General features: G+C 38.5%; 2 protein-coding genes across 4 annotated transcripts; one reads left to right on the forward strand and one right to left on the reverse strand.

Moving 5' to 3' along the window:
• The first annotated feature begins 6,496 nt into the window (after window positions 1-6,496).
• si:busm1-57f23.1 (uncharacterized protein LOC368621 homolog) lies at window positions 6,497-10,387 on the forward strand. Its single transcript, XM_064308049.1, has 4 exons — window positions 6,497-6,757; window positions 8,411-8,556; window positions 8,962-9,063; window positions 9,233-10,387. The coding sequence occupies exons 1-4, from the start codon at window positions 6,526-6,528 to the stop codon at window positions 9,314-9,316; spliced, it is 564 nt and encodes a 187-aa protein (XP_064164119.1). The 5' UTR covers window positions 6,497-6,525; the 3' UTR covers window positions 9,317-10,387.
• A 1,028-nt stretch (window positions 10,388-11,415) lies between these two features.
• rassf6 (Ras association domain family member 6) lies at window positions 11,416-21,860 on the reverse strand. Of its 3 annotated transcripts, none has more exons than XM_064308047.1 (11): window positions 21,650-21,860; window positions 17,536-17,624; window positions 17,212-17,290; window positions 16,195-16,343; window positions 15,625-15,725; window positions 14,781-14,974; window positions 14,414-14,515; window positions 14,201-14,252; window positions 13,689-13,807; window positions 13,431-13,528; window positions 11,416-12,883 (listed from the first exon to the last, which is right to left on the reverse strand). In XM_064308047.1, the coding sequence occupies exons 2-11, from the start codon at window positions 17,589-17,591 to the stop codon at window positions 12,814-12,816; spliced, it is 1,020 nt and encodes a 339-aa protein (XP_064164117.1). In that variant the 5' UTR covers window positions 17,592-17,624; window positions 21,650-21,860; the 3' UTR covers window positions 11,416-12,813. The 3 variants fall into 3 exon arrangements, with proteins under 3 accessions (XP_064164117.1, XP_064164116.1, XP_064164118.1); XM_064308046.1 differs by having other exon boundaries at window positions 17,536-17,636; XM_064308048.1 differs by lacking the exon at window positions 11,416-12,883 and having other exon boundaries at window positions 13,427-13,528; window positions 17,536-17,636.
• Window positions 21,861-22,273: the final 413 nt, after the last annotated feature.

The following is a 22,273-nucleotide window of genomic DNA, read 5'->3' on the forward strand; positions in this document are numbered from 1 at the left end:
ACAGTAAGTAAATGGACTGCATTTATATAGCGCTTTTATCCGAAGCGCTTTACAATTGGTGCCTCTCATTCACCCATTCACACACACTCACACACCAATGGTGAAAGGCTGCATTGCAAGGTACCAATCAACTCATTGGGGAGCAATTCAGGGTTAGGTTTCTTGCTCAGGGACACTTTGACACGCCCAGAGCGGGGGATCGAACCGGCAACCCTCCGACTGCCAGTCAACCGCTCTTACCTCCTGAGCTATGTCACCCCTAGTAAGTGTGCTATATATACCTATTCCTCAAGGAAAACCGCACAACTGCTGGATTATGTGCAGCGGAAGGATGTATACATGTGATAATGCCTCTATAGACTGCTCTTACCTTGTTTTACAAACACACTGAAATCAAAAAGGAATGAAGATGTGTACCTGAAGCATTACAAACAACCATACCTGTGTCTACAATCTGCATTAAAAATGGGTGACAAGATCTGAAGCAGATCTAAAAAGTTTTTGCCGTCTCTACGTATTTAAAAGCAGTGGTTTGCTTCCAACTAGTGTTAATTGGCTTTAAAGATATTTTAAATGAGAAAAAACCTTGCTCAACCTGTAGAACCATGTTAGAAGTGACAACACATCATAATAAAACTAGAATGTTCTGCATACTGCATCATTCCCACTACAGGATTTGGGAGAGGAGAAAGGTATGAGGGATGAAAAGAAACTGTGTGGGAGGATATAAATTTTCATTACACCAGGTAGGCTGAGAATTTAATTTCCACCTTAATATTATCAACATGTACGTTTGAGGAAATTGCCTGGCCACTTCATGAAAAATAAAGGATGTTGTTTGCATCTGAAGAAATTTGATTAACAGAGCCCTTAATAAAATGGGCTTAATAGCAGAGCTTTGTCTGAGCTGACGTGAGAAGTTCTGATGGGGGATCGAAGTAGGCAACTTCACTGGGCACCTCTTTCTAACGAGAACTCTGGCGACCTATGTACAAGCAGCTGGATTTCTGTTCTGTCATTGTATTAATAAGGGCACACTGCCCTCTAATGGATAATTTAAGCACCTCACTGAAAAAGTTCCCATAAAGCCTAGCAAACGGTTGTGCTCTGTGCTGTACGGTTGTGCAGACAGCAAGTCTTCCACTTTGTAGAAGACGTGAAAGCGGATCCACAGAGAAGGGGTCACAGAACAGAAGATGGTGTGGCACAGAATCGAACACCTGGCCACATGGTTTGGACCTGTAAGTGGGTCAGTAATCCTACGCACTGCGGAACATGACCTCCCAAGCATCTTGTTCCCCCCCCCCCCAATTTGGAAAATTGCAGAAACAGCCCCAAAAATGCATGTGGCCATCCACCTCTTCTATTTACCCTGCAGCCCACCAGTTATGTTGAATGAATGGGTAATTCCAGGTCAATTTAACGCACTTTTGGACTGCATCATCACAGATTTTAATTAAATTTGGCACGCTTGTTTGGTCTTATAAGAAACCCTAGGAGCCGGAATTACATTTGTCTCCCATCATTATTACGAGATATTATGAGATATCGGATAATTAAGTTGTGGCAAATTAGCTGATAATGACTTTGGCTTATCCATATACATATTGACTTAGCCATATCTACAGTACATTAATATTGGTAATAGAGAAATGTTTTTTATGTTATTTTTAAGGTCATTTATCAATTATTGTAATCTTGAAAGTTTATCTACGAAAGAAACATATTTCAATATGGATCAAATTTTCACCACAGTTAGGTTATGATGTCATCAAGTCCTCCAGAAAATTTGGTCTTTGGGCTTTTGAGTTGTTGCCTAAATATCATTACTTATCTGTAGTGATCACATTACTAAGTCCTTACAGTGTTATTGAATATAATCAGTGCTAACAGACATAGTCAGACACATGCAAAATTTCAATGCACTACCTTCTTGATAGGCCCTTCTTGATGAGCTCACTTCAGGAGTCACTTGACTTTGCAAGCATCAGAGGTTATATTGTGGTAGCATATGATAATAATTGGTGGCTGTAATAATTGGTATTGAAGAGACAGTGCCCAGCACTGGAGAATTACCTATTACCTCAGACTATACCTAGACTAACCACCACCACGCTGTATATTTCACTCTTTAAAAAAAAAAAAAAAATAATAAAAAATTTTAAAAACCCCCCTTTCATGTCACTTGTTACATGTTGCCCCATCCCAGCACTTTTTCGTAATTTGTATTTGTCCTAATACTGTAGCTTATTCTTCTGCCTAGTTTGTTTTGTAGAGGTTAGATCAGTATAGTGTTCACTGTGTGAACTGTGTTCTTGGCTAGAACTAGCTGTACAAAATAAGTATTGTACCTTACTGAACCTATGTTTAGCAGTTGTCTATGGCCATGAAATGCACTTTTTGTACGTCGCTTTGGATAAAAGCGTCTGCCAAATGAATCTAAGGTAATGTAATGTGAATTGAGATCGGACATCTGCATTGTGATGGACCATCTCCATTGTACCTGTTCCCATAGTGCCGTGATACACTTGTGACGGACCACCGATTTGTACTAGTGGTGGTTACAGCAGTCATGGCAACTAAAATGGACATACACAATCTCGAGCAGACACACATTCCTTGCATCAAAAGCTCTGAAGGAGCAGAAATTGAGAGTATAATGCTAGGGCGTTTCTTATTTCTGCAAGTAATTTTTTTTCATCTCCTTTTTGACCGAGGTTTCAGTTGGACTGTTTTCTTGTTTGCTCTCTGATTGGATGATGATTCATGCTCTCCCTGAGTGGATGTAACCTTCCAAGTTACAAGTTTTGATGATCTCCCTGTGTTTTTTTTTTTTTTGTTTGTTGTATTTTATCTTAGTTCAGTTGCAACTCCACATGGGTAACCTTCACGGTATCCTTCAGAACTGTTTTCCCTTTTCTTTCTTCTATATTGCTTTGGTTTTTTTGCTGAGCGGCCTTTTTTTATTTTAGTACCTTGCAACCATTTGTTTTGTTTTGGAGGAACATGAAAGATACTGCTTATTAACTTCATCACATCAAGAAGGCAGTGCATTGAAATTTTGCATGTGTCTGAATATGTCTGTCAGCACTGATCATCATCATACCATACCCAAATAAGAGGCAATGACTCAAAAACCCAGAACCAAATTTTTTGGAGGCTTTGATGATGTAACCTAAGTTTGAATAAAATTTGATTCATTTTGAAAAGTAGGTTTACTTTCATAGATCAACTTCCAAGATTATAATTACTCATAACTCTGTTACCTGTAATTTTCAGGTGAACATAATTTGTATTTAACATACAGAGATGGGACAGTCCTTTAAAATGACATGAACCATTTATCTATGACTTATATTAATGTCGATATTGGCAAGTCAAAGTCATGAAGTTGCGCTAATTTGCACAAACTTTGTTAGCCCATATTTCCCTTAAGGATCCGAGACGAGTGTAATTTCGGTTCCGGGGGTTTCTTGTGAGTCTAAATGAGCATGCTAAATCTCATTAAATCGGTGACGATGCGGCCCGAAAGTGTGTTGATTTGACCAAGCCTTACCTGCATGGGAATCACCCCCCCACACCCCTCCCTGGTTTACATTTAAATACATAAACTATTTTCAGACACAATTATTGCTTAGGTTCGTGTTTACAACTGCTAGATAATTGCTGTGACCTGCAATCATGGGAAACAAGCATTTTAAGACTTGGCTCTTGACTTTGCTAAGACCTGTTAAACAATATTGTTCTTCTGTGTTTAATTACTGAAAGCATGGGGTGTGGCTGTTTAAATCTGTTTAAAATGTGACCTAATTGAGCAGTTACTTCAAGTCCTTAATTCCATTGAACCATCTGCGCTTCCTGATGTAAATGTGTAAATTATCTATATTTCTGCAATTGATCTTCCTCCTGCAAGATTTTGTTCAGCAACCAATATATTTTAAAAGCTAAGATAATTAATACATTTAAACACGTTTTTGAAAGGGTATGTATTTGAACCATACTAGATCTTTGAGGACTGGCCCTAAATTTATGCTTAAATTATGGCACAATGTAAATCCTATAAGGAGATATTGTGACAATATAATTTCACAATGACACTGCAAGCCATGCAAATGTGAACATAGACTTAATAGTAGACTTAATAATAATACAATATTTTTTGTAAAAGTGTAGATATTGGAGAACTAAGTAGTGTTATAATTAGCTATGGGAGAAATACACTATATGGCCAAAAGTATGTAGACACCTGACATCCAACTTCTCTTCCAAAACTATGGGCATTAATGTGGAGTTGGTCCTCTCTTTGCTGCTATAACAACTTCCACTGTTCAGGGAAGGCTTAATACTACAAGCTGGAGTATTGCTGCATGGATCTGTTTCCATTTGGACATAAAAGCATCAGAGTGATTAGGCCTGGCTCACATTTGGCTTTCCAATTGATCCCAAAGCTGTTGGATGGGGTTGAGGTCAGGGCTTTGTGCAGGCCAGTCAAGTTCTTCCACACCAACCTCGACAAAACCATTTCTATGTGGACCTCGCTGTGTGCTCCGGGGCATTGCCATGCTGAAACAGAAAAGGGCCTTCCCCAAACTTGCCACAAAGTTGGAAGCACAGAATCATCTAAAATGCCACTGCATTAAGATCTGCTTTCACAGGAACTAAGGGTCTTTGCCAAAACCATGAAAAACTCAGACCAAGAGGTATCCAGATACTTTTGGTCATACAGTGTATATTTTTAAAAAGCAATAAATGGATTTTGTTCTGAAAGAAATGGATAAAAAAATATCCAAGTCTCCAAAACCAAAAATCTAAATTACTATGTACATGAAACACTATTATATAATATGATCAGTGTTTTGATGACGGTTTCTCTGCTGTAGGTAGATCTGTAGGTACACCCAAGTGCAGAATGCTGTCACACAAGAAATGCCTACACGTTCAACCAACCCTTATATTACATAACGACACACAATCACAGCCTCAAAGTTTTTTAGTTATCTTAACAGACAAAGGTAACAAATGCGAGGCTTTTGAAAATTTGCTCTTTGCATACATTTTATCTAAAATTGAACAGTATAAAAAGCAAGATATTCAATATACAAAATATGATTTAAAAAAAAAAAAAAACCTGACATGGAATAGGTTGGCTGTGAAATTGTGTTGTTAAAAGGACAGTGTTCCTGCCCATGCCTGTGGCCCAAGCCCAGACTGCCTAATCGATGTCAGTCTCTCCAGGCTGGTCATCGGCCGTTCCACACATTATGCCTCACTTAGCCTAGCCTCCAGGTTTCCGGTAATTGGTGACGTCAAATTCCAGGCCCTGATAATAGACTGCCAGACAGACCTTACACTGCTGCACAGACTCTCTGCTTGGCAACCTCACTTCCAGCCATTTTATCTGTCTGGATCCTCCAGCGGTGGAATGGCTATGCTATGGTCAATGAATTATTGATAGAATTATTGAACTTCATCCAATGGCGACCAGTCCAAGACACCTGTCCACACGTGGACATTTTGGTCAGTATCTGATCACACATCCATCCATTATCTAACCTGTTTATTCCTGGCCAGGGTCCTGGGAGAGCTGCGGCTTATCCCAGCATGCATTGGGCAAGAGGCAGAAACCACACCCTGGACAGGTCAGCCATTCATCTCAGGTCACACACACCATTCACACACACACAGTCACACCGGTGGCAACTTAGACGCTGCAATTAGGCTAACCTGTTATGTCTCTGGATTGTGGGAGGAAACCGGAGTGCCTGGAGGAAACCCATATGGACACGGGTAGGACATGTGACCTCCACACGGAAAGACCCCGGCTGGGATTCGAACCCGGGACCTTTCTGCTGTGAGCTGGCATTGCTGATCACACAGAGTAGTTTCATTCTCTTGCATGATCATTAATGTGTATGGCACCATGCCAATATTGTCCATATGAGTCACTGCTTGGCACCATGTGCCATGTACGCTATTAATAAGATGAATGATTATTTGTTTAAAACTTATAGCAATAAATACCTAGATTTGGGGAAAAGAAAAGCACAAATAGGATTAAACTATAAAAATAATTGCAGTACTGATTTAAAAAAAATCACCCTTGGAAAATGACTGTAACAACCCTAATTAGGTTAGGTTGAGCATAAAGGCATACAGCCAACCAACTCATTTGCTGCTCACCTGATGGGGAGTGGTGTGAGAAATGAGGAAAAATGACAAGACCTAGACTCTAGACATTAGGTCATACTTTAAGGAACAGCAGTAGAACAAAAAGAAAAAAAAATGGACAGACTGTTGGTGGGCAAGTAAAAACAAATTATTTAATCAGATTCAGGTCGTCTGACACAGACAGCATCATGCATTTAATACCCCCCAATGAATTAACACTAATTAAGGCGGTAAGTGGCTTTCGCGGTTCAAGCAGCTTCTGTGAATTCTGCAGGGAGTGGCTACTCTGTGACTCACAGTGTGTGATGACTCTGTGGCTAATTCAGCAGCCCATAAAGAAACTCCCTTTTTGTGTGGATGTATTGGCGCAGCACATACCGTTCTCATTTTCGGGAAAGGAGTGCACCTCGCGGGTTGGTAAAAAATTCCTGGGCTGAAATACAGGCCGCCTCAATTCAGTCGCGTTCCCTGTGCAGACGACGGACTGCTGGCACCATGGGTCTCCACGCTTTTACGCTCCTTTTGCTAACTTCCTCGCTTTGTATTTCAAACGGGGACCAGCCAGTGGAAGAAGAACTTACCACACCAAGTAAGTTGAGTTTGGTCTGTCATTGTGGAGCTATAGTAGGCCTACCAGACCAGTTTTTGTTAGCAACATAAACTTTTTCAAAATGTGTTTTTATATACTAACAACAAATCTCGCAAGTTAGTATATTCTCTTCCTAGAATCTCATATACAAACCAAGAGAGACCTTTAATCATGAATTTAGCCTGTCATTTTAAGAAGTCAGCCATGAGTTAATATTGTCAAGTTCTATTTTTCAGAGATTATTTCAAGGTAATTAGCTAGTACAGACATGATAGGCCTACTGTACATCGATCAGTGCTCGCGATCAAAGCTTAATTGTCTTGAATTTAAAGCTCTTTAGTTGTTTTTGGGGGGGTTCAACCACTCCAGAAATAAAACAAAAAAGAAGAGTGCTAAATAGAATGACTGATGAGTGTTCTTGTGGAGAATGACTAATGATAAATTCCTGTGGTGTTAGTTCATAGCCAACACAATATATCAACGAAGACATATACATGTCAATCAGAGCAACATTATGGTAATTGGTAAAAATATATATTCTTTAAAAAACGAATTCCTGCCTCAAGGCTCAAGCTTAAAGTGGCAAAAGGCATACATGTATATATCAGAGAAGTATATTTCTTGTGCAGCTCTAAAAAGATGGCACGCTTTTGTTATTTTAAATCAGGAGGCCAGACCATTTCTGAAATAGGGCATTACATGCGCTTACGTCAGATAGGAAAGTTCCGCTCTCCATTTGGGAGAGCCGCCAAGTACAAACAGCAGAACTTTCGACTCAGATCAAGTAAATATTTAGAGACAATAGGTTGGCTTTATCCAGTTGAAATATGAATTGTCTGCATTCCATCAATCACAGCACAATGACCCACTGATAATCCAGAATGTGGAGAATGTGTAATATAACATGCCTGATGAAGAACTTACTTCTTGATTTATTCTAATATTTTAAAATGATCTCAACAATTTACAAATATAAAATTAATTATGGAGAAACCCAGAAAGTCAAATTGACAGTTGCGGCTCATCATCAAATAGCTGGCTAAATGCAAAAACATTCTGTCATATAATGGCGTACTATCAATTTGTACAAGGCAAATCTCAAAACAACAGCTTTATGAATTACGATGATGCTGTATGATGGTTCTCATGAGCTGAAATACTCTGTTGTAGCTGGTTGTGGATAGTGTCATGTCATTGTTATGGCAGCATTGTGTAGGGCTAGTGGCAAATAGTTTACTATTATAGTTCACTATGTGACTGCGAGATCTGTTGCTGACTTAGAAATCAATACTGACTTCTTAACTGCCTGATGTTGGTGGAATAAGTGCATGTATACAGAATTGGTTACCTAGCTAGCTGTAGGGGAAAGGTTGCTCAAGGAATACAGTAATGGTAGCTAGGATGATTGTCTGCCGATAGCCGTTTACAGCAGCTTGCTATTGTTACGGTATGACACCGCATGCTACTGACCATTGTCCTTTTACTTTTTGTGCAAAGTCATCACAATATTTAATTGTGCCTCACCTGATCAAACTGCCACAGTTGTCTCAACTTCTGGTTTTCTTTTCCTCTTTGTGTGTGATCAATCTGAAGGAAATCCTAAAAGCATTTACTCGAGACATAATGCATATTTGCGAATGTAACATTTTACAGGGGACGAGCAACCTCTCGGTGGATCATATAAACTACATCCTCACAGCGCTGAAGTCCAGCGCGTGGCCAAGAAAGCAGTGGAGGACTTCAACCAAAGATCCGAATCAGACTTCAGACTTCTCAGTGTCACATCTGCTGAGTACCGGGTAATGTAATAATGTATGCATGTAAGTCTAGACACTTGTTCTTAGCGAACGTACTATTGGGATAGCGCTGTCACCTGACGGCAAAAAGGTACCGTGTACAAATTCCAGCCAAGGGTCTTTCTGTGTGGAGTTTGCATATTCTTCCCGTGTTGGCGTGGCTTTCCACCAAGTATGCCTGTCTCCTTCCACAGTCACGTATGAATGTGTGAGTGAATGTTGTGTGGACCCTGCAATGGAATGACAAACTGTCCAGGGTGTATTCCTGCCTCTTGCCCACTGCATGCTGGGATAGGCTCCTTAAAGCGTACACTTGTTCATGCTACTGTGTAGTCTCATTTTTGATTGTAACACATTTTCTAAGTATCATGCAATAGCTTAATGTGTCTCTTGTTTTTAAAATGATAGGTTACAAACGTGATAAACTACAAGATAGATGCTGTGATTGGAAAGACAAAATGCCCTGAATCTGAAGGTCCTGACCTGGAATCCTGTGTTTTGGAAAGAAAGGTAATTTAAGTGCAAATTTAAATTTATCAGAATATCAACACTAATATATGAATGTACAATTAAATAATGTACAAATTGTTTTTTATAAAATGTAATATTTTGTTTTTTTGATTACTTCATCAAAATATGTTTTTGCATTTATTTTAAAGTGATTTATTTATTTTTGCAGATGTGGCAGCGAAAATGTAACTTTGAAGTTACTTTCGATCCTCGGGATGACACATATGGCTTTTTTCAGCCCTCCTGCGAGTAATGACCTTGCAATGACCTTGGATCCACAAGGACATTTTTTAAAATAGACTGCTTTTGTAGACTGGCTGGAAGCAGCAAAATATTATTGTAGATGTGGTGCTTCTCATTTCTTATTTTTTCCAGTTTCTTAGCAAATATTGGTCATGATAAGATCAGAATATGGGTTCAGTGTGAAAAGGGTACAATGGTTTCAATGCTAATCTACCACTGGGCTCTTTGTCACAAGTGTGTGTGGGGGGGGGGGGGGCATTCATGCAGAGCTGTCCCTAGAGTTTCGGTGGCCCTAGACAACAGTATTGTTTTGACTACAAGATTCTCCAGCGTAAATCACATACTACTTAACGGGTGAATGAATTAACTCACTCGCTTATGGCAGTCCATTGAAAAACAAAGATGACTTTGCTTCCATGCTTCAGCAGGATGAATCTGAATAGTCTTATTGAAATATTCTCTCTTTTCACACAGATTTATAACCTTAGTTAGCTTTGGGGGTGAATACTGTACAATTAATATGTGTTGCAAAAAAAAAGAGGAACTGAATTGTGTGGCCCTAGGACGGTTGTGGCCCTAAATGACTGCATGGAAAGGTTATGTCAACAGCCAACTGTCATGGCTTGCTATGGGAGATTTCATCTCTGCACAAGAACGATTTGATTTTTTAGAATCAAGTCAAATCGTTATGTTAAAGGACACATGCTATAGCCAAATCCTAGACTTGATAACACTGCCAGTTTCAACATATTCTACCATTGAAGATATTCATTACACATGATTCATCATGGTATGATTTTCAGGGGCAATGGTATGAAGTGCCTGTTCTGAAATATTCACAATGCTGTCTTGTTTTGGCCATATTATCCACCAGGCAATAAACATTGCAGGGACCTAAAAAATTACATGGCAGTAAAACTCCATTATAATTATGATCCTATTATTCCTCTAACTACTGCTGGTCTCATGCTCGAAGAGTTATACTGGAAAACTCTTTTTACGACTGGGAAGAATGACAAAAAATAAATTGTACCCTTTAAAATGAAAAATAAATAAAAAACATTTTCTTAAAGTGCCCAAAGATTGAGTTGTGCTGGTTTTACTTCACTGGGTATCAGGACTTGTTGTGTGTAAAATTTCAGCAAAATTATCTTGAGACTTGCCGTGCACACACCTAACAAACATAATGTATATCAGAAAGATGCTACATTCACCATACTGCTCAGCTTCTCTGGTGGACATAAAGCACATTCTATTGTTTTATTGCAGATGATATCTGGAAAACTCATGCTTGCATGCTATACAAAGGACTGTAAATGAAAATGGTTGTCTTAAAGAACATTTAAAAGTGAAGTGTTTACCAATATACATAACCATAAGCTTTTTTTTCAAATAAATGTTTAGTTGCAGACTATAAGTTACATTTTATGTCCATTCATTCACTCTCTTAAATTGGCTGAGTAATAAATGCTAAAAATTCTACACAATAAGTAATTTCATGTTTAACACATTCTATACAATCCACAAATATGAAAAGTACATTGGAAAAGTTGGCTAGATGCTTAAGGAGATGACCTGCCAATTGTTAATTTGGAAAAAATATCAGGGACAAACTCATGACTGTATTATTTGAGAGTAATTGAAATACTGAAATAATTTTCTTGATTTGGCCCTTTACTCTGTCATGTTTTATTTGTAATCAAACAATTTATATGCGGATTCTCAGATATTATATATATTATTTTCATACACTTTGGATTCACTATATCAAAATTGCAACATTTGTAGTTCTGTCAATGAAATTCAAAGAAGCCTATTATGAGGATAAGTCATTTCTACAACTTGTAACCAAAATACCCTTTAATAAAAGCTGAGAATGCACTTGTGAATTGTTAGATTTCAAATTGAAAATTGTGGAGTACAGATCAAGCAAAAATGTCTTTAAACATAATAATGTCCCGTACTTCATGGAGCTCACTGAATATAATTTAAACATAGAAGAGCAAATTTAAATGTAGTGTATTTTAGGTTTTTCAGCTATTATAAATACAGTATTTAAAATGACAAAGATTGTAACAAGCTGGGTAAAAATGACCAAATGAAACAAAAGAAAATCGATTGGTTTTATTTCATGTTTAAATTACAACATGCACTTATTGTAGTGTACCCAATCTAACAAACATTTGTAACATCTTACAGAAAAATAAGCTACACTTCAGTACTCTCCACAAACATAAGAACCTGCTGGAAAACATTTGTTTATCCAATGTAATTTTTCCAAGACTTCTGAGCAGGCTTCATCAAAAATCTAACTGAAATATTTACATACTCATGTCCTTGATACAGGTCAACGTGGGACGAGGAAGAATGAAAATGATGGAAGCGATCAGAAATGATGCAAAACAGGGCAGCCCTGTTCTTAGAGATCTAGAGATCTGTATGTTTTCATTTCAACCCTAATTTGGCACGTCTGATTCTAAATAGCAGTTGAACGAGATCTCCAGCTGTTGAATGAGGTGTGCTTTGTCTGAGTTGGAGTGAAAACCTACGTGACGGTAGATCTCCGGGAACAGGCTTGGGCAGCCCAGATGTAAGCAGTCCCTGCTAAATTATACCAATACTACATTACAGGAAAAATAACAATAATTTTATGGGACTGCACAATATAAAAATAGATTGTATATTTTACCATTTCCAAACAAGGAAATTATTATTATTATTATTATTATTATTATTATTATTATTATTATGTACAGAAACATATTTGCAGAATGTAATCGCAAAGGGGAATAAATCATTGCAGCAAATGTGCCGGCTTCACTGTCTTTGCTTTTGCCAGTTCATTTGTGAAGCCAGAAAAGCCACATAGCCCAAGTGCTCCTGTTCCTCATGTACTCCTGTTCCTCATCCACTCCTGTTCCTCATGCACTCCTGTTCCTTATCCACTCCTGTTCCTCATCTACTCCTTTTCCACATGCACTCCTGTTCCTCATCCACTCCTGTTCCTCATGCACTCCTGTTCCTTATCCACTCCTGTTCCTCATCCACTCCTTTTCCACATGCACTCCTGTTCCTCATCCACTCCTTTTCCACATGCACTCCTGTTCCTCATGCACTCCTGTTCCTCATGCACTCCTGTTCCTCATCCACTCCTTTTCCACATGCACTCCTGTTCCTCATGCACTCCTGTTCCTCATCCACTCCTTTTCCACATGCACTCCTGTTCCTCATGCACTCCTGTTCCTTATCCACTCCTGTTCCTCATCTACTCCTTTTCCACATGCACTCCTGTTCCTCATCCACTCCTGTTCCTCATCCACTCCTTTTCCACATGCACTCCTGTTCCTCATCCACTCCTTTTCCACATGCACTCCTGTTCCTCATGCACTCCTGTTCCTCATCCACTCCTTTTCCACATCCACTCCTTTTCCACATGCTTGTCCTACCACTCCTGTTCCTCATGCACTCCTGTTCCTCATGCACTCCTGTTCCTCATGCACTCCTCTTCTACACAGTAGTTTCTGTTTTTGGCTTTGATCCCAGGCACTGTGAGAGGAGTTTGTGCTGCTGTGTGTACCTGTCAACAGCGGTTTTGCAAGGTTTAGCACAACAAAGGACTGGCCTCAATAATAAACAGAAATACTTGATTTGGAAAGTTGCTAAACGGAATGAATTTAATAATAATAATAACCATTTATGAAAACATTTAGTCATTAAAATTAAATAATAAGACATGGAAGTGATTTCAGTGATGCCCATTTGATACAGACATTGTTGTATCCTTCATGTTTGATGAGATTTGTGTTGCTATATACCTGTATATTTACTATAACAGAAAAATGTACTTAAGTTTTTAAATGAATTATCTTCCTGGTACAGAATGGGCTGTAAGGGAGTATTCAACTCTGCTTAATAAAACCTATTATAATGTTGCAAACACTGTCAGTGTCAGTCACATTAAGACTTTTCTATCAAAAGAAACCTGTTTAAACTCGTAACGACTCAGTGTTAATATTGAAGTTCAAAAGGTTTTGTACTATTTTGATATAACACATCATAACAAAGCCAAACTTTAAGTGAAAATCTATAAGCATATGGAACGTAATATAAAATAAATAACTCACTTTGAACAGATTCTTTGTATCTCTCTGCTCTCTTCTTCTCTCAATCTCTGAAGGATTCCTTCCAGAATAGGCAGCTCGAAATTCAGATACTGTGCAACCTTAAAAGAGCACCAGTCAGATGGTGATTGATTCATTCAATAGCTCTTTTACAGTATTTTGTACTTTTTGTCATAGCATTGAATATCTCATTGATTCCAATTTGCTTCCAAAAAGTATTGCATCCAAAAAACAAAAAAAAAGTTGTGCATAGCTACGTACATCATTGCTGACTTCCTGCTCATCTCTGTCCATTAAAAAAATCTTCATTATGCTTTCCGAAGGGCCGTGAAGAACCCGCTCCCACAGAGGTAGGTCTGAGTCGCTCAGCTTTCTCCTCTCTGATGAGGTACAGTAAATATGAGCAGATCGTAATTAATGACAGACGTGAAGGGCAACTTGAATCAAATCAAAGTCATAAAATGCAAGGTTAACACATTTTTTCCCCACAGATGTAACAGAACAAAAGGGAACAAAATGAATCAATCTCCGTGATAGTCTCCTGGTTTTTATGAAATATAAAATAATCTTAATTATGACCTGCTATGATCGCACAGTAGCGCGTTCTACAAGCAAACTTCACTTTACAAAATTAATCATTCCATTCAGACACATGCGAGGAGTTTTGTTCTTTAGTAAAGTGACATTTTTACGTGAAACATCTTCCATCGTAGCTATGTCTACGGTAGTGCTTCCATGCCATCAAAGAGAGGAGAAATATTAAGACGACATACCACCACTTTGATGAATGCAGTACAAGGCAAACTCGTGTGGATCATTCTCCATCTGCAATCAACAAAGGTAAGTGGTGACAATTTATCGTTTATAATGCACCTGTGATCTGTTAACTGTACAACTCATTAAGTTTGAGAATTTATCCTCATTGCTCTCTTATATGCAAGGATACTATGTTTACTATGGAAAAAGTAAAAGTTATAAGAGCTCACCTTGAACTTCTGAAGTAACTGCGCTATGACCTCGTGGGTTGTCATCTTGCTATTGATTCGTACGTTGGTGGGCGTCCCAAAGGAAGGAGTAAAGATAGAGGTCTGCGGAGAATTCGGGAAAAAATTAGCTTCATTGTATCATGAAACAAAATCCACACCACAACTGCAGATAATTCCCTGTCGTGATTGATTTTATGACATAGTCAGAACAAATCAAGTATATTGTTGAGTATTAAACATTTATCAGATGAGAATAATTAAGATTATGAATCCAAATGGTTTACTATTTTCAAACGAGCTCCCGTAATCCACGGTTAGGTAATGAATCTGTGCATCTTCTTCCTTTAAAACGCTCCCTGGAACAGACCTTGTAATTGTAGAAATGTCCATTGATGGAGAAGCGGTGCTGTTCGGCCTGCTGCCTCTCCGCCGCTGTCCTGGTTTTCACCCTCTTCTTCACCAGAGAGGCGTCGCTCATGGTGCGGAAGAGGTTCGAGGCTTCCTCCAATTCGGAATTCTTTTTCGGGAGTCTCATTGTGTTGCTCTCGTATACTGTGCAAACTTCACAAAATAAGCCGGTCGTTTAGTCATTTACTCATTTCTCATACACTGAGATGTTGTATACTGTGTGTATATATTTAGACGGGTAACCAATTAAAGGAAAAACCACCGTAAAGTGTCTTTGTAAGCCGTTGGGCTACCACGAGCTGCCAGAACAGATTCAGTGTGCCTTGGCTTAGATTCTGCAAGTCTCTGAAACTAGAGGGATGAAACACCATCCTTCCAAAAGATATTCTCTCATTTGGTGTTTTGATGATGGTGGTGGAGAGAACTGTCTATGTATAAAAAATGGCTGTAATTCCTGCACGGATCACCCGATATGGATGTAAATACAAATGAAAGCTAACAGTCTACACACACGCGCATACATGCACGCATGCACACACCCATGCACGCACACACACATACATAATGTGGCACAAAGCTGAAGGGTCATGAAAGTTCATAATCAAGCTGTACTCCATATTATATTTTTAAAAGGAATTCTATTTTCCTTACTTTTATTTAAATATATTACAAAATCCAGTTATTATTGAGTGTTTTCCATAAATTAAAACCTTACTGTACATTGTAATTTATTGATCAAACATGTCCAGTCATCAGTGCTCCTATTGATGTAAAGTAGGTGCAACCAAGCACACAATGCAAACCTGTATTGTGGTTAGTGGGTGCGGCTGGAGTGTCCAGTTTCAGTTCTGCCATTTCATCTATGTTAAGAAGGTCATCGTATTCCCCCCAACGCGTCATTCCTCTGGAAATTATGCCAAAAATTTATTGGCCAGCACATTAAAGGAAATTGTTAATATTATAATTTTTTTTAAAACAATATTAAATTTTTTCACTGGTTGTCCTTTGTTCATATTTTAGAACAAACGTAATGGCATACGCACATTTTACTGTACATTGCGCACGCTGGAGAAAGCTAGCTCTTTTAATGCCCTCTACGGGACAATTGTTAGTCCAGGACTAATAAGGAGTATTGTATAAGAAAGAGAAAGCACTGCATGCAAAGCACAAATAATGCATTCTTTTGTCACTACAGTATAAAAAAAATGTTCTGCTGTCTTTGCAAAAATATTCAACTTTAAGGTAAGATTTCTTTGAACAGATATATTTATTTACTTATTCTTGGTAATGGAAAATGTTTGGACTGCAGTGGTGAAATAACTAAACTCTTGAAATGAATGACAAGTATGTGCGTGATAAACATGATACATAACCTCTTACTTCCCAAAGGACTGATAGGGTCTGGTGACTTTTGAGCAGCGAGAGAGAGGACTTGCTTTTCGTCTTGTATTTTCAAGCGGATGGGTCTCCGTACGCCCCAGGAGATGACCAGGAAACCCTCTACTGTCACCATGCCTCCTTCCTGAGAAAGGGGCGGAATAATATAAATGAAATTTAGGCCTATTTCTACGTAGAGAACAAGAACTATTTCAAGAAAAGTAAAGATAAACAAGGAGGAAACAAAGTTCTCCAAGGACCACAACTGAAAATTAAACCAAAAGGGATTTCCACTTGCCCTAGAAGATTGGTAAAAAATAAAATTTAACAAAACACACAGTTTGTGTACCTATTAATAACTTAATGTTTTTGTGAAAAATAATTTTCACAATAACACAGTAAACAACGAAATTGCTTTCCTCTGGCATAGGGCCAATATAAAATATAATCCGTTCTGTTCAGCTGCTGTGACCATTAAAAGAAACTGCTTTTATTGCCTGTCGTTCAGCACTATTTGGAGTGATGGAAGAGTCATGTCTATTTTTCATTTGGGTGTTTCCAGAACAAATATAATTTGACCTTGAGCCAGATTATGCCAAAATATATTTCTTTGGAAATGAAATTGTTTTAACAGACTAAAATGTCCCTCAGTGTAATTGACAAGACTTAAAGATCAATGGAGATGTTGAAACATATTGTATGTTCAACTATTCAAGCAGATATATAGTTTAGAGAATTATAGTTTAATGAATTGGTCAGAGGTCCATGTGCTATGTTTGCTGAGGAACAAATACAGGCTGTGATCTATGATTGTTATTACACAAGATCCAACGTACAGCTTCTGTAGTTTGCAGCGGTAGCTGTTGGCAGATGGATCAAATAAACCGCTGTGATCTAAAAAGAATTCCTCATATCGTGTTTCAGTCCAGAGTGTACCACTAATTATACCATAGCACATTACTATGATCATGTACTAAGGCATAATCCATTGTAATTGTATTACAACCTCTTACCTCATCAACATTTAGCTGTAGATTTGGCTTATCTTTTAAAAAGCAGTTATATGTGTTGAGCAAAGATAAAACCTCAGCCCTGAAAGAGATAAAGAGAGGCACATTTTAGAACAACAAGGGGAGAATATATAGGAAGGATCATAGGATTAGGTTTATTTATGGAAATTAAGTCAATTTGTGAGTTGTATGCTGCAGTCTCAGTGTAGACCACAAACATATACCACAGCTATTTAAGCTTTTTTTATAGTTATCTGACCTTTTTCTAAATGGGGACAAAATTCAAAACTTTAATCAGCTATCAATCTTATTTTTAATAACAGATACCTGGAAAGTGATCTCCTCTCTCCAATTCGGACAACAGATGACTGTCTTGAATTCATTGTACGATTTCCTCTTACTAAAATGGTAATTACCTGTAATAAAAACTTTCAGAAAAGACAAGGGGAAATTTATTCTTACAATACATTAACATGTGTGCTGACCAATCAATTTTTCATACTATTTATGAAACTAAAATGAACACAAACACAAAAAATAGAAACAAATGCATTTAATTTGGACCATGCTGTGACAGCAAGTTCCACGATAACTTGTGACATAACAAAGTATTGGCTTGTATTCATTCAGGCTACATATGCAAAACTGAGTAGTCCCCATCTTTATCGCATTTCCGTCCTATTATTTGATAACAATGAAGCTTTTCCATTTCCATACCAATCAAGCTTTTTCACTTTATTTGTGTATGCTAAGTTAATTTCAGCTAGGTAGCTTGTTGCATCTTCCTTTGCTATTTTATCATGCCTAATTATCAATACATACTGAGTGTTTTTTTGGTAAACACACTTTAGGCCAAGTTGAGGATCATCTGTCCTGCTCTCTGAATGGATATTCTGTTCTTTTCATCCAGTTTTGTCTTGTCTCCTTTGTCCCAGACCACAAAATCCTCTGATCTGCAAAGTATCTGTGATGATGCATTGTGCTGAATCATCAGAAATTGTCCCAACAACAAAAAGGCTGTTGCCAACAGCTGCACAATCAGCCAAGATGTTCTGGAACATTCAGTGAGGTAGGTGTATGTGGCCATTTGGCTGGAGTGTAACAGCCATAAATCAGCACTACTGGTGCTGAGGGAAGGACCTTGTCATCTTGGGTAAAGTGGTGTCTTAGACAAGAGGATGGTAACGAGGGAATGTCAGTAGCTAGCTATAGTACATACACTGCAAGGCTATAACAACACATGTATTGGTTGCTTGGCACATATTGGTTTGACATACGTATGTATTGGGTTTATCATTTATGCATACCTCGGTTTGTAGTATAATTGGTGCTTCTATTAGTTTTAATGTTATTCATATTGGTTTGCTTCACATGCATACTGGTTTGATATATGCTAGCATGGATTAATAATTTGCATTATATTGGTTTGTTGTTTTCATTTGCTTTGGTTTGTCACTGATGCTTGCATATTGGTTTGTTATTTACGGATATATTGTTTGATTTCCATGAATATTGGTTTGCTATACACATGTATTGGAGAGTCATTCATGTGTATATTGGTGTTATATTTACACTTCTATTGGTTTGATTGTCATGTTTATATGAATGAATGAAAAAGCAGTATATGCACAAATGACAAAAAAATACATGCCTAATTCAAACCTATATAAATGTGAAGCAAACCAATATGCATGGTAATCAAAGCAATAGATGCACAAATAGAAAACCAAAATATTCATGAATGACTATCCAATAAATGTGTATTACAATAACATGATGAAAAACAACAAAAATGTCTTTCTGTCATTCATTACGAATAAAAACCTAACACAACAGAACAAAGGAAACCAACACAAGGAAAAGGGCAACCTCAACTCAACACCCACAGACAGCACTTGTCCATCACGCCACCACCACCACCATTCTCCCCACCCCCCTAAAGTTCTCTCCTTTAGGCCTGAGCACCAGGCCTTTTATTAGGCCCAATGATTCGGTGAAAGGCCACAGCTTAAGTGACTACAGTGCAACACAGCTGTGGCCATGCCTGTGAGTGGGGCCACAGCTGCCCCCTGGTGGTCAGCACCCCAACTCCCTGCCTGGCGCCACAATGTGTAAATAACAAACCAATATACAAGCATCAATGATAAACCGATAACAAATTAAATGACAAATCAATATATGTGTGAATTATTAATCCGTACATGCGTATATCAAACCAATATACATATGAAGCAAACCAACATGCCTGACAATCAAACCAAGAGAAGCCCCAATTTCAAATCGATGTATGCATAAATTACATTACATTACATTACATTATAGGCATTTAGCAGACGCTCTTATCCAGAGCGACGTACAACAAGTGCATAGGTTTCATGATGTAGAGGCGCAAAAGAAACACTAGAGTGAAGTAAGGATCGTAGTGCCAGAAGTGACCACATCGATCAGGACTCCAACCCTGTAGAGTAAGCTTGTTCAGCAAGCAAGAATCCTACCAAGTACAAACTAGCGCTGGAATCACACCTAATCATACAAAAACAATCCTGCCAGATACACTAACATAATCAAATTATCCTAGCTAGGTACAGTGAGTTGAACTATAGGCTAGGGAGGGGTGGGGAGAGGTGCAGCCTGAAGAGATGAGTCTTCAGTCTGCGTTTGAAAGTGGTGAGATTCTCTGCTGTTCTGACCGTCACGGGGAGGTCATTCCACCAGCGAGGGGCCAGGACAGACAGCAGACGGGAGCGGGAAGTGCAGATGCGAAGAGGGGGAGGAGCCAAGCGTCCAGAGGTGGCAGAACGGAGAGGTCTGGCTGGTGTGTAGGGTCTGATGATTCTCTGAATGTACCCTGGTGCTGACCCCTTAGCTGCCTGGTATGCAAGCACCAAGGACTTAAATTTGATGCGAGCCATAACAGGCAGCCAGTGGAGGTCAGTGGGCAGGGGGGTGACATGGGAATGTCTGGGGAGGTTGTAGACCAGACGCGCTGCAGCATTCTGGATGAGCTGCAGGGGTCTGATGGCGGATGCTGGCAGACCAGCCAGTAGCGAGTTGACAAACCAATAGGTGTGTCAGTGACAGACTAATATAGACGTCACTGACAAACCAGTACATGAACATATTAAACCAATATATATGCCTAGCAACCAATACATTTGTACACTAAATGTATAATCTTTTTCCTAAATGGTGCCCAATATATTATAGCCAGCATCATGCAAATGATTTATTCTACAGGAGTGTGGCAGTGTGAATGCTCTCTTTATACTTATGCAAGTTTTTTATTTATTTTTTTTACCACAGCCAGGTAATCATCAACTAATAATTATAAATCATAATTAAGTCAACGTATGGAAATGGGAATGAAAATAAAGAACAGCAACTTGGAGATGCCATAGAGGATGATAGTTCTCCCTTTGTTTACTGAGTAACAGAAGGAACCGTTGTGATGTCAGGTGAACAAGGATAAACAAAAGAATACTTTCTGGTCAGGTGGATACAGACTTCACATTTTCCTTTGAGTTTTCTAATAAGGTAGGAAGTCCCAAGCCCTGGAATACTGCAAATGGAATGCTGTCTCGCAGCATCTTTCTATTTTTAGGGTTTGAGAGCACCGATCCTTCCAAAATGATTTAGGATGGACTTGTTCAGTCAAGCCCAAAAGTGCTTTATAATCACTATAACATTCACTAACATTAGTTGGAACAGAACTCCTGAAATTTCAATGGCAAGGAATGTCCGTCCCATAAGAAAGAGCAAGTCCATTTATCAGGTATGTCAAGTAGATCACAGGCGAGGAAAAAATGCACATTCTCTGCTTTCAGAATATTTGGCGAACAAATGACACGCCCAGACAAGACATGCTTATTCATGCAATCCATACAAACCCTGGCTGAATTATACAGCCACAGGGAACTTCCCTGAACATTCGTTCACCACACCCAATTTAAAATGCAAAACCAACGCAGGACATAAAATGGTGAGTGATCAACATTTCATAGCCACATTGAAAGGACAGGCTACAGCATGCAGTACCATTCAATACCGAACATTTTGCAGTGAGACATATCATAGTATTTATTTGTGAACAAACATGTATGTTTACCAGCAATTATTCCTAAAGCCAATCATAGTTTTAATGAAAAATGTTAAACTAGTAACATTTCTCTGAAATCGCCGAACCTTCTCAAGTTGTCATATTTTCTGAAAGGAGATCTGCGAGTCTGAGAACACTGTAGCTTTATCACAGTTTAATGTTTAACATTTCCCCTTTTTAAGGTCAGATAAGACAAAGTGAAACTAAAAATGCTTCGTACAGAATAAGGTTAATGTTCATACGTTTTGGTTTTGTTGCTACACAGTTCAATTGGAACACACTGTTCAGAACTAACAGTTGATAATTTTATTAGAACTAGTTATGGAAAGGACAACCACAACTCACCAGTTAAGCTCTAAATGTATATATTGCACAACGAGGTCCAGGTGTACAGGTAATGACCACGTTATTCCTTGAACAGCGAATTAGGGCCATCGGTTCACATTCTTCATTTGGAAAATAAAAATGAAAGCACCGCCAATGGCTGATTTGAATGCATATGTAGCCTTTGCTAGAAGGTTCATATGATATACCTTGCCCCAGTTAGAGCTGGGAGTGTTTGCCTAACAGCGGAGTGGGTATCGCATAAACACACCCATCCTGTAGTTGCACACCTTGCGGCTCATTGGAGGTAGATGTTACCTGTAAATTAACCCATTACACACCAAATGCTACGCAATTATACTCCGTCATAAAAGAAGCATTTTCAAATATAGTTTTATTTTTTTGGCTGTAGTCAAGTAGTTGGATTGTTTTTTTGATTTAAAAAAAAAAATGAATTTACTGTATGCATTTCAAACATGACATGATTTTGGTGCAGGCAGGGAGTTGCAGTGGAGGTTACTGTGTCAACATCCTTGTAAAACACCAGCATCTGTTTATGAGTAAACAGGATAGGCAGAAACATGTTTGAATTTTAATTAGTTGCTGATATAATTACTCAATAAGGGCAAAATATTAAGGCTGATA

The sequence above is a fragment of the Anguilla rostrata genome, chromosome 14 (genome assembly GCF_018555375.3).
Source record: "Anguilla rostrata isolate EN2019 chromosome 14, ASM1855537v3, whole genome shotgun sequence".
Taxonomy (NCBI): domain Eukaryota; kingdom Metazoa; phylum Chordata; class Actinopteri; order Anguilliformes; family Anguillidae; genus Anguilla; species Anguilla rostrata.

Excerpts from the sequence above, each read along its gene's own strand:
- si:busm1-57f23.1 (XM_064308049.1), top strand. The coding sequence starts at position 6,526 with ATGTATTGGCGCAGCACATACCGTTCTCATTTTCGGGAAAGGAGTGCA. Across the intron at positions 6,758-8,410 it reads AGAAGAACTTACCACACCAA|GGGACGAGCAACCTCTCGGT; the intron begins GTAAGTTGAGTT and ends AACATTTTACAG. Across the intron at positions 8,557-8,961 it reads TCACATCTGCTGAGTACCGG|GTTACAAACGTGATAAACTA; the intron begins GTAATGTAATAA and ends TTAAAATGATAG.
- rassf6 (XM_064308047.1), bottom strand. The coding sequence starts at position 17,591 with ATGAATTCAAGACAGTCATCTGTTGTCCGAATTGGAGAGAGGAGATCA. Across the intron at positions 13,808-14,200 it reads CTGCATTCATCAAAGTGGTG|AGAGGAGAAAGCTGAGCGAC; the intron begins GTATGTCGTCTT and ends GTACCTCATCAG. Across the intron at positions 12,884-13,430 it reads ATACAAAGAATCTGTTCAAA|GTACACACAGCAGCACAAAC; the intron begins GTGAGTTATTTA and ends CGCTGTTGACAG.